This window comes from Crocodylus porosus, unplaced genomic scaffold, assembly GCF_001723895.1.
Source record: "Crocodylus porosus isolate Cpor-Errol unplaced genomic scaffold, CroPor_comp1, whole genome shotgun sequence".
In the NCBI taxonomy this organism is placed as follows: domain Eukaryota; kingdom Metazoa; phylum Chordata; order Crocodylia; family Crocodylidae; genus Crocodylus; species Crocodylus porosus.
The window spans coordinates 11,925,543-11,937,869 of NW_017728949.1; the positions used below are offsets into that span (position 1 = coordinate 11,925,543).

General features: G+C 42.1%; 1 protein-coding gene and 1 long non-coding RNA gene across 3 annotated transcripts in view; one reads left to right on the forward strand and one right to left on the reverse strand.

The window, feature by feature from the left end:
• SPAG16 (sperm associated antigen 16) overlaps positions 1 to 12,327 on the forward strand; it is a 924,455-nt gene that overhangs the window by 684,929 nt on the left and 227,199 nt on the right. For both annotated transcript variants that reach the window (XM_019554226.1, XM_019554228.1), the window contains one exon: positions 3,026 to 3,091. In XM_019554226.1, coding sequence (XP_019409771.1) covers positions 3,026 to 3,091 — 66 coding nt within the window. The remainder of the gene's footprint in view (positions 1 to 3,025; positions 3,092 to 12,327) is intronic.
• Positions 1 to 12,327, reverse strand: part of LOC109322934 — a 49,341-nt gene that overhangs the window by 17,262 nt on the left and 19,752 nt on the right. The gene's annotated exons all lie outside the window — the stretch shown is intronic.

The following is a 12,327-nucleotide window of genomic DNA, read 5'->3' on the forward strand; positions in this document are numbered from 1 at the left end:
CATAGGTAAGTGGGAGAGGGATTGAGGCCCCCATAGAGAGGGACTTGGGGGGCTGGTGCTGCTGCCCAGCTGGGCAGTATGTGGGGCTTGGGACGCAGGCCCGCAATGCATAGACACACAGCCCCGGTGGGGAGTGGGATGGGGCTGTGGACAGCTGTCCAGGGGGTTAGGAGGTAGGGCCAGCTCCCTACCATTGTGCACACTCTTGGGGGACAGGAGGAACCCATATCCCCAAGATCTGTGCACGGAGCATGGGCAGGTGCAGGTTGCCCACTTCAGGCTTGAACTCTCCACCCTGCTGTCCTCCCCTGGGGCCTCTGCAGCCCAATGAGTAAAACCCAGCATGACAGGGAACAGTGGGGCTGCACACTGACTTCCTTATCACTGGGAGCTCTGTGGTGCCGAGGTATCCCCTGCATGCATGGAAGCAGCAAAGGCAGCAGTATGGAGTTGTGCCCCTCACTGCTGCTGCGCACGCAGGGGCCACCTCACCACGGAAGCATGGAGCTCACAGTGGCAAGCACCTTCCCAACATAGCCCCACTGTTCCCTGCAGCACTGGGTCATGCCTGCTGGGCTGTGGAGGTCCCGGGGGAGGAAAGCAGGATGGAAGTCTGAGCCCACAGTGGGCAGCTTGTGCCCACCCCTGCTCCCAACCCTGCTCCCACCCCATTCACTGATCTGGGGGGCACAAGTCCCCCCTGCTTCCCCCAGGAGTGCACTCAATGGCGGGGAGCCACTCCCTACCGCCCCCCCAGCCAAGCCCACAGCAGACAGGTAGCAGTGGGGGAGCCAGGCTCCGCTTTGCTGCAGCAGCTGCCACCTCCTGCTAGGGATAGGGGGCTGTAGACCTGGGTTCTTGGCCCCATAGCCCTGGCAGCTAAGGGCCACCAACCAGCAGGGCTGGCAGGGTGGGCAGGGAGTTGCAGCGGTGGGGAGTGAGGGGCACCAGCAGGGTTGGGGGGCTGTGGTGGGAAGTGAGGGACCTTTCATTTTAATCACAGATGTGGGAGGTTTATTAGAGAATTTGTGATTTTTTTATCAGGGAAAACCAGATCCCTGCTTAATGCAAGCTGCATGATTGTAGATCAGTTGCGGCAAATGTCTGCACATACCCGATGAGTTCAGCAATGGCTCTGACTGCACCTAGACTTGAGCAGGGACTATTACTGCAAACCTAGTAGAAGCAAGTTCTAGGCATTTAAAATGTATTTTTCACATTGCAGCAGCCAAGTTATACAAACTGTAAAGGCACTCTTCCAAAAAGCTTTTGCAAAACCATACCATTGCTATGACAGCCCCACGAAGGGCTGTGTTTTGAAACTCCTGGCTCATTCACCCCTGGCTTAGTCAGCAAGCTGAGGGTGAAATTCATCTCTGTACAAAGGCTATTCAAAATATTTACTTAAATGAATTTTAAGCCTGAACCTTATACTGACTGCCTGCATATAGGTGAACTGTACCTTGAAAGAGGACTCTAATTATGAACTACTACCCAATCAAATGATAAAAAGATTGAAAAGCAAGATGTACAGCCCTGAGTGAGATGGTTTATTGTCATTAGTGACTTAGTTTTGTGTGCTTAACTTTGAAAACTCAACATTTTCTTAACATAAAATCTCTTCCAGAAAACACTAATTACCATTTGATTTCAATGTTGCTGCTCACTGTAGCAAGCTCTACTGCTCAGCAGTTACTGTTTGCAGGCTTGGTTATATAGATTTTATATATGCAGTTACAGTAGACATCTTAGCTCTCCTGGGATTGTTGAAGGAAATAGTCAAATTTTAAATTTGGAAGAGTATATTAGATTGTTTTGAACTATTATTAGCGATTAAATTTCATTTCTGTTTATGATATGTTGTATAACAAAACTGAAAGCACCTCTGAATTTACTTTTTCAGTGTTGCTATGCAGGACCATTTCATCCTGTCATGCAGTAAGTTATTTTACAGGAACCAAGTTTGTTTTCCATGACCATTACAAAAATGTTTGGAAATATAAGTTGGTGCCCCAGTAGGAATACAGTGTAGAGTGCCAATGTAGGTAGACAGTGCTGCAAGAACATGAACTAGATTTTGTATCCTTGGAGTTATTTTTCACCAAGGACCTGCCAAAGCAATGGCAGAGAAGTTATTAGTCAATATATGCTCAGAGGATCCCAGGAAGAAAACCAGGCATCACACTATAGAAAATAGAAAACTACCTCCCCCACCCCCCAAAGCCTTTACCAGTCTGACTTGGGTAAAAACTCCTTTCTGACTCCAAATTGGGCAATCAATATGATCCTGAGTGGGAAAAGAAGACCCTCCCGCCAATATCTGAGATATTTCTAAATGTCAGCAAAAAACACCGTTAGTCAGTACCACTTTAAAAAATACTCCCGTAGTAATGCATAAATTATGCTTCAAGGAAGTTGGGAAGACAAATATTCCTTCTCGGTTCTTGCAGATGACCAGCAAAAACCATGGATCATGGGACTAGCAGTCCTTCACAGAGAAGGAAATATGTTTTGATTCTTGAGCTTGCTAAATATCTCCAGTGTTAGACTTAAGCAGAAGAGAGATGGGGTTTACTTTGGGTGTTTGGAAAATGGAAATTAGAGCTCCTGCAAAGATCAGGCTAGCATACATGTAGTCTTTTTCATGCTGGTGATTTCTTCAGAAAGATGGTAAAGGGGTGTATGTAATGTCTAAAAAGACACTACACTGTATTGAATCATTATTAAAACACTTTTTAAGAAGCTTGAACTCTATTTCCATAATGTCATATGGTGTGTACATAACATCTTTGTAACTTATTAGCATTATATTTAACATACTTTTTATTATCTGCAATCCTGAATGAAGATATGTATCGTCCTCTATATTGAACTTTTTTTTTCACTTTGTGCCTGCAAAAGCTAGTTTTTCAACACACCAAATAGCATGTACCTGTGCTTGCACATGACAAGACAAACAAGCTGCCTGTGTTTATAAGGATGTTCTATAACCCATTTGATGATTTTCTTTTCTTTTCTTTCCTAGGGACTTTGTGCTCATACTTTTTATGGTCATCTGCATTCCTGCAATCATGCCACATTCAACCTGAAAGTAAGTTCTAACTGTGAAGGTTTCATTTCTTATCTCCACATTCCTCTCTTGTAAATGACTTGCATGAATAGCAATGTTGGATCTACCTGTAGAAACATTTCTTAATGTGTGTGCCTTACACACACAATGACCAGAGTCATTTCAGTAATGGTTATAATAAAGCCTCATCCCTGTGGCCAACTTTTGTTTCTCTCGGTGCAAGATTTCTCTGAGCTATACTTTTTAACATGATTGTAGGGTTAATTTGTTTAGATGACATTTTGTGCTGACCTAATTATTTCCTGAATTGCTGATGTATTGTTCCTGTCTATAAAAGATATTTTGTACCCTTTTTTGTGGGATTACTGAGAGAATGCAAGTGTGTCACATTTGAAGTAGCCTGTGTCCCTTTATTGGATAAATCTCCTGGGGGAGTATTATGCATCTCACAAGCCAGCATACTATATGCTTAAAAGCCCTGATCCAAAGCCTTCTGAAGCTGGTTTAGGAACCCCATTGATTTTAGTGGTCCAAAATGCATGAGAGGCATGTTTAAAACATAGAACCAAGCTCCAAACCAGGAATGATCCTCCTTATGAGGATTATAAGCCTCTCCAGGATTCACTGTAACTGTAAGGAGTAAAGGGAAGAGAAGATGCTGTAACATTTTCAGTGAATGGTGGAGGAAAAGATAGCCCCAGTCACATTCCCCCACCCCTAAGGTTGTTTTACTGCATGCAATAAAGAAGTTGAAGTAGGTCTACTTGCCTCAGCAAAAGGAAAGAAAACTGGTGACCTTTCTGTTTACCCCATCCTTTCTATGCACCCCACTCTTGTCTTGGGGGGTTGTTAATTCTTAGGCAGGCATGGTGAAGGAAGTGGTGGTTCATACGAGAGAAGGGACTCATTCCCTTTTCTCATTCTTGATGCATCTCTTAGTAGTTGTTCCTACTGCCCATCCTACTCTTTCTATTATTTCATTTCAGGATATTGAGTAATAGGAAGCTCCGAATAGTGTCCTTTGACTAAAAGCAGCAGCTGTTCCACTGCCTCCTATTGCCAATCTGCTGTGTGACTGGAAAGAAACCTTAGGGGCTCTTCTATTAGTAGAGTTAGATTTATTCCTCACTTTAGGGCAGGCTACCCAAGTCCCCAAACCCAGGATTGTCCCCACTCCGTATTTTTAAATGCTATTGAACATTTACCTAACCTTGTCTTTCAGTATTTTGGAGCATGGTGACCTAGACATAATAGAGTCTAGGTAACTATTTACAGTAGTTTTAATGGTGAGTGAGAGCTTTATTATAGCAAGGACGGATACAGGATGGCCTTTGTGCTGTGAGTATACTAAGAGACTTGAATCCCCTACATGACCTACAATAATTAACAGGAAGCTGGGGAACTGGATGCTGATAATCTTCCAGATAGGCATGTTATTTTAATAAAGAATATTACAGCTGGCATTAAACTGTAGGTTGAAATCATTGGTTGACATTCTCAATGATTGAATTAGTAAAGATAGAAACAGCTAGTGCAGGGTTGATTAAATTGAGGGAGGAGTATTATTTCAGAAGCTATAATTGGACTTACATAATTTTATTGCATGTACTAGGAAGACTAGGCAACTGAAGCTGATATTGGGTATGTTTTGTTTGTCTAATTGGCTGGCCAGCATAGCCAGAGAAACTTTTATTTTTTAAACTAAAAATAGCACCACAAGAATTTTTCTATCTTTCTCTCTCTACTGAACACCCATTCAAATATTAATGTGTTTAATGGTACTCAGCAATTGGGTTGGTTCGGATATTTTTGACAAGGCTTTTTTTGGGAAGGGTGGAGGTAAGGAAATGCAGATGTGTCAAAAACAAAAGATTTGACAGAAACTTTGACATTTTAAGCAAACCTTTCACTGGAAAGATTTCTTACACCCAGGATAGAATTTCTGTAGAATGAGACACACACACATTGCTCCTCTCCCATTCCTCAGTAACAAAATTAGAGGTTAGCACACCTACTTTTTGTCGGGGAACAGCAGCCCCAAGGTCACAGTGGGCCGAGCGGTTTCAGAATGAACAGGTGGGATTTGCAGCGAGGAGTCTGAGTGGTACGTGGACTCGTGCTTCAGTTTCGAAAGATGGATTTTTATTTTACTTATGCTTCTGGAGCATAGGCAGAGAAGCTTGCTTCGGTTACAGTTAGATAATGAACGTACGAACGACAAAGGGGTCTGTTGGCCCACGAGGTTCTCGAGCTGAGCCCTGGCTTTCTAGCCGGAGCTAGGTGCGGCTGCCCAACTCGATAGTCCCGGGGCTGGTCAACAGCTCATTAATCGGGAAAACAAACAATGGAACTGAAACGCAAAGAACGATGTGACGCCAGTCCAAAGTGGATGAAAACGGATGGTCAGTGGTGATGCCGAAGTTGATTGAGAACGATGCCGAGGGGTGTAGCGATGTTGTAGTCGGTGGTCGAGAAGCAGTTCAGGTCAATCAGGATCATGGTCGGTCGAAGCCGGAAATCAGTTCGTTAGCCAGAGATCAATACGGAATAATCAGATCAAGACGAATCGAATAAATCGCAGAATCGTAGCTGTGAGAAGACCAGTGGGCCCAAAGCCCTCCTGAGATGCAGTCCCTGCAGCCCCAGCCTCTGCTCTCAGGATTGGGTTGATCTCTCCCTGTGAGACAGTCTCTGCTAAGGCAGTATCTGTTTGCAGGTCGAGCGTGGTCTCCCTCCTGAGGAGCAGTCCCTGCAGCCGCAGCCTCTGCTCTCAGGGTTCAGACAGGAGACCAGTGGCCTTAAAGCTGTCCTGAGGAGCAGTCCCTGTCAGCCCAGCCTCTGCTCTCAGGACGAATCTTCCCTGTCAGCACTGCTGACAGAACCAAAAACTCTCTCTTCCTCTCCCTTTCGCTAACCCCCTTTCGCTAAACCCCCTTTGGGAGGGGCCCCCAAGTCTTTTATGACAACCGGGTAGCCAATCAGGTTGTCTTCTCTAAAGAAAGTTCTAGTCCGATTATGTCATGCAGTCTGTAGACTGAGCATGCGTCTGGTCAGATTACTTCATCTGCTGAGCAGAACTGAGCATGTGTGTTGTTACAAAACTAGGTCAGTTGTGACTGACAAGCCAATAGGTCGTATAGGGGGCACATGCTGGGTTTCACGGGCCTCGTCTGCTTGTCTGCGCATGATCAAACTTAACTCTTGTGTTACCAGCATACATTCAAAATTTGGTCCGGACACTTTTTAGAGATGGCTCAGAGTTTCATCGGAAAATGGTATTGAACCCATCACTTTACATTTGAAACTTATCAGATTTGACAAACTTTTTCCAAAGGATCCAGAAGAACCTTGTCTGAGTTTTTGGTGGACTTCAGGGCTTGGGAAATACAGGTTCCAAGATTGTAGGCTCTAGGGCAGACAATGCCCTATGACCAAAAGCCAGGAGCTTCCAAGAAGATCCTAAGCCCCATTTTCTTCTAAGTTCCTGAATTTCTTTAGAAAATGTTACTTAGACTCCTAAATCACTTAATCACTTTTGACAGTTATCCCCTTCAGCTGCCTAAAACACCATGTGTAGTATCAATTTCTGAGTATATGTTAATTGCATATAATTGCAGTACATATTGCATACATTCCTATTATGCAATCTGGAGCAGCATGCACTTAGCATAACATTTTAAAAATGAGTTATATTCCCTACTATTGAAACTACAGGTGGTATTTACTATTAAAAGAGATAGATAGACCTCAGGATCCAAATTTTCAAGTCTGCTCATCAACTAACATCAGCCCTTGGACTTTTTATAACAAATCCCATTTCCAAAGACCTTCTATTTAGGCACCAGAGAATATGGCCTGTTCTTTAAAAATGCCTTTGTTACAGTCTTTGGAAAATATCTGGCTCAGACTTTCACATTTAGCAGGTTCTTGTTATGTCAAAATTGTTATAACACAATGTTATCAGATACTTGTAAGCAGGGTTCTAATTACACTTTGACACTTGAGGGAGTCTGCAGAAAAAAAATGTCTGGGTTTGGGGCTGTGCTCATGGGTCCCCACCAGTATTGCGATGGCCACCAGCAGCGACGGCAGCCAGAAGGAGCCACTATTGCCTGGGCTGCTTAGAAGGGCGTGGGGCAGCCCAAGGACTGACCAGCCCATGGCGGGGTTCTCACCTCTTATGGAGGGACTCAGCCCCCCTGAGCTTCCCTGTAATTCAAACACAGCTTGTAAGCTCCTTATTTTTCTAGGTTTGCTCTGTACCTAGAAACAAAATTGTTCTGAAAGGTTTGAGCAAATTCCCTTAATAATTTACAAGTGGGAAACATATACATTTTTTTAATTAATATGAATTTTTTTACTCCCATGTAACTACAACACTGTTAATTTTACAGACGAATGTGTAGAAAGTAGCGCTGCCCTCCAAAAGTGAAGCCACTGTTGTTTACAAAACCATATATTTAAGTATGTATGTATGAAAGTGTCCTTTGGAAGTTACACTGCAGGCTCAGATTCCCTTTAAGAGTTTTGATTCAATGGTCCCAAACACAAAACTGACTAGTACAGCAGATTGCATATAACTGGGCTAACATGGAAGGCAGATGGACTCCATCTGGGAGGCAAAATCCCTTCCCCAGTTTCCCAGCTGTTATAGGGGTTTGAACCAAAGTCCCTGTATATCCATGTTTTTGATCTGCAATGGCAGAAAAAAAATGTGACAATTACCTGTTAGTAATTTCACAAAAAAAATTCCCCCCCTCCAAAACCATGATGTTTCATCTTAATAAAAGCATGTTTTCAATCTGCCAGGACTTATCATCACTCTGTGGTATCTATATTTATTTCAATGGCGGTACTACAGATTTGTAACTAAGTTGGATCCCTTGTGCCTGTATGCATGTTTGTGTTTAAACAGATGAAAGAGGTATCATTCACTTTTGCCTGTTTGTAACTGATCTTTTCCACACCTTGCCTTCATCACATTTGGAGAACAACCACCACATTTCCTTTAAATAAGTAATATTTCTTGCATTATGGTCATAAAGGCCCCAAACACAACACAACATAGTTAATATCAGTGTCAAGCTTTCCCTCCCCAAGTAGATATGCTAACAGCATTTCAGGATGGTCTTTCATTGATTTACTGAAGGACAAATAATGTCAGACAGTTCTTATACCAAAACGAAATTTCAATTTTGTTTACCTCTTCAGCAGTCCTGCTTGATGTCAGCTACCATTTAGCTAGGCCAATAATATTGATATTTGATGTCAGTTCTTATTCATTACTGCACCCAAATGATGTAAGAGTCAAATCTTTTAGATGTTTCCATGGATGGCCAAATAAAGCCAAGGCTTTCTGAATACTGCTAGCAGTGAGAAACAAGGAAAGAACAGAATAAAAATTCAAATATGTATCTCCTGTTATTGTTATTTATGTATTCAAAATGTTGAGCTCTTTGCATAAACTCAAAGCTAGCTACTTACAAAGGTTACCTAGTAATATCAAACTTATGCAATTATACATTCAAACAGGTTAATAGGTTCTTTCCCTAGTTTATTTTTGTCTGTGCATATGAAATATAATTACAGAACAGGGCTACATTTTAAATACGAAGTTTAGTATTATTGGTTAACCACTTTTTAGGCTATTGGATTTATTTGAAGTAAAAAAAGTAAAAAAAAAAAGAATTGGAAAAATATCCTCTTCAAGCAAAAGGCAGAAATAAATCACTATTCTTTCTCAGTGACATTGCAAGGAAAAAAGTATGCATCAAAAGAGACTCTTTCCTCGTATCGTTTTTCATCCCTTTTTCTAGCAGAAAAATTCTATCAGATGTCAATGAAATTGTAAGAATACACTCCATCTCAAAAAACCAGGATTGATTCCACCTTCAGCAGCTGGCTAGTTCATACTAGCTCCCATTCTTTATAGGACATTCCCTCTCTGACAAAATACTCTTCATTACTTCCTTCCCCAGCTCATGCCATCTATATTTATTATAGCATCCTTTAGTCAGTTGGTAGCTACCTATCTGAATCATCATGGTGGGATCCAAAAAGAAGTTGTGAACTCATCCCAGGAGAATAGTAATTTATCTACTATATCTGTGTGTATATAGTGTGTGTGTGTGTGTGTGTATGTATGTGTGTGTGTAACATGTCTGCCAACTGCATGAAGGTCAGACATCATGGCATCTGACACAAGTATCAGATTATCAAGGTAGGAAAAAAAGAGGCAAAAAAGAGTATCTTCACTGATACTGTAAATGTGAAAAATTCCTCAGACAATCATTTATTTCCTTCTAGATACTGAAACTGTCTTTTAGAGTAGATTCTTCTTTCTTTCTGTGATGGATCAAGATATATGCCTTTTTTGACAATACTTCAAATATTAGGAAGGTCAAAGAGGCCCACAACCCCATGATACTGATTGCACTGTATTGGCCTTGCAAACCAGAATTCCCTTGCCCTCCAAAAAGTCAAAAAAGTCTTTTAGTAAAAACATTCTAATGGGATTCAGAAGATCTTGGTCCTATTCTTAGGTTCCTCTACATGTTTGAGATCTCCATTATCTGTCATACTACACTGTCTTAGTGAATCATTGTAAGATAAGATTATTAAAGTTTTTTAAAGGGGTAATAATTTTGATATTTTGATAGAAGAGCCCACTGAACTATTTGTATAGAACATCCCTCATTACTTCATAACAGATTCAGGTGACCAGAGGCCATCTTTGCTGGGTGCTGATATAACACAAAAATGCTCTTTAGTTCTGCCACATTCTTTTAAGTCAAAACACTGCTTGCGATTGCCACATTTCCATCCCGGTATGCTCAGCTTCCAGAACAATTGTGTGTAAATCTCACAGTTGATAGTTTGCCTTCTTTGTGCAAAGGTTTGGAGTTTTTACAGTCTTGATGCTTGCTACCTGAAAATGTGAGCCTGGGTTCAACAGCTCTTTCCATTCTTCTACACATTGCTTCCTTCTTGAAGGTTTTTATTAAGCTTAATGCTAGGAAGAAACATGCCTCTAAGTTAGTGATTTTCAACCAAGGTGCCATGACACCCTGAGATCCTGTCAGATCCTTTTAAGAGTGTCGTGCAATATTAGCTATGCAAACACCTATACATACGATTCACCAGATAAACCCAGAGGTTTTACATAAGAATCTAGATAGTATCAAAAATATCCTAACCTGTTGTGGTCTTTCTGAATTCTTTGCAAATGAAGAATCACTTATTATTCTATAGTTAAGAAATGAATGAAAGTAAAAAGCTTATGTTTTCTGAGATGTGCCTTGAGTCTAATGCTCCACTGCTCTAAGTAGAGTCTTAAACACATATTCATAGGTCAAGGAAGTTTCTATCCATTTAATCTTCCTTTATTTTAGATGTTACGTTCTTTCCCACTTATTATTACTTCAACCAATGGGGAAGGTGAATTGGAAGTTTGTTCTGTTATTAAATGTCAACTCCTTATCTTCTCAGATATAGTTACATTCTCAATATTTTTCCTTTATCTACCACAAGTGTTGACATAACCTTCTCTTGCAACCAAGAGTTTTTTGGTGGTGGTTGTTTTTGTCATCACCCATAAAAAATGATGGACTATATTTATAAGAGTATCAGGTACCATTCAGAAGAATATCATCTTTTCAGAATTTCTCTTTCTTTTTGACAGTAAAATCACTCAAAAATGTTTACTGTACCACCCATAAGCTGTTAAAAATCCCACCACCCCCAGCCATGAATGCCGTGTGCCCCCTAGCAGTTTGGGGGGCACAAAGAGCTCCTACCAGTAGTGGCAGCAAGTGGGGAACTCCTGCAGGTGGCCATGGCACTGTTGGTGGTGGGGGCAGGTGGTGAGCACCGACTGGCAGTTGGCAACCACCCACAGATGCAATTGAGGACTGCCTGCAGACACCACCGGCAGTGTCGGTGGGGTGGCGGATGGCGAGTAGCGAGCACCCGTAGGCGCTGCCAGCAGCGTCAGCATCACCTTTTTCAGGGGGTGCTCTGCCACACTCAGGGGGTGAACATAGACCCATGTGCAGCCCCTATGCATTGCCAATGCCTCCAGCTATCCTGGCTTATTCAGCTGGACCTCTACATGCCTCCTGGATAGAAAGGAACATAGTGTCCCCTAATGAGATTTGTAGATCCTTCATTTTGCCTGAAATCCTCTCCTTTATCAGACATTATAAGGCTGATGTTTGCTTGTCTGCAGCAGTTGCCTTCAGGCATCAAGTTCTGCAAGCTGCTATGTCTTCCTGACCTGTTTAATCCCTTTGTTCTCTTCCTTTAATAGTGTACTGTTTGATGCATCCCAGTAGTCTTTCATGTTTTTAGAACAGTTAGTGCACAACAAATGGGAAAGAGATAATGTTGTCCTGCCTGTAAATCGGAGATTTTTTTTAAATGCAACATTTCTTACCTCTGTCATACATGTGTGCTCAGTTGTTATCCGTACTTCTGATCTAGTAAATGAACTTGCTCTGAGAATTCTACTGGAAAATTATTTACGGGTTCTTCTTCAGATGATGTCTCTCTGGGTGCATCTACATGTGCAATTAATTTAAAGCAATAAACTTCAGTGCATATCAACCCAAAGTTTATTGCTTCTGAGCATCATGTTTACACATGCATCTGGGACTACAGCACGTTGAGTTGGGTCAGAGCAGCCCTGCTGGAAGGGAGTCCTTGGGGTCACCCTGCTAGCCTGGGCCTGCTTTTGCCTGGCTCGGCGTGCTGTGGGAGGGGCTGGCTGAGGCAAAAGGGTGCTTCACTGTTGGGCTAGCCAGTAGTGTCTACACTTGTATTGGTGCACACTAAAAAAATTCTGCTGCAGGATAGACTTGTGGTGGTGTTTATTCATTTATTGAAGGCTCACAGGACCAAGTGTGTAGATACAGAGACTTTACTGCTGAGCTAACTAGATAACTGCAGTCTGCAGTAAATGTCTTGTATAAATGCACACTTTGTGATCTACCTTTGGTGCATCTCTATCACATGCACTTGAGATCAGAATCTTCTGGTCAGAAGTGTCTGTTGTGACTGTACAGAAACCATAAGAGTCATAGATTTCATAGATTTCATAGACATTAGGACTGGAAGGGACCTCAGGAGATCATCGAGTCTAGCCCCCTGCCCAAAGGGCAGGACGTCAGCTGGGGTCATAGGATCCCAGCAAGATAAGCATCCAATTTACTCTTGAAGGTGTTCAGAGTAGGTGCTTGAACCACCTCCACTGGCAGACT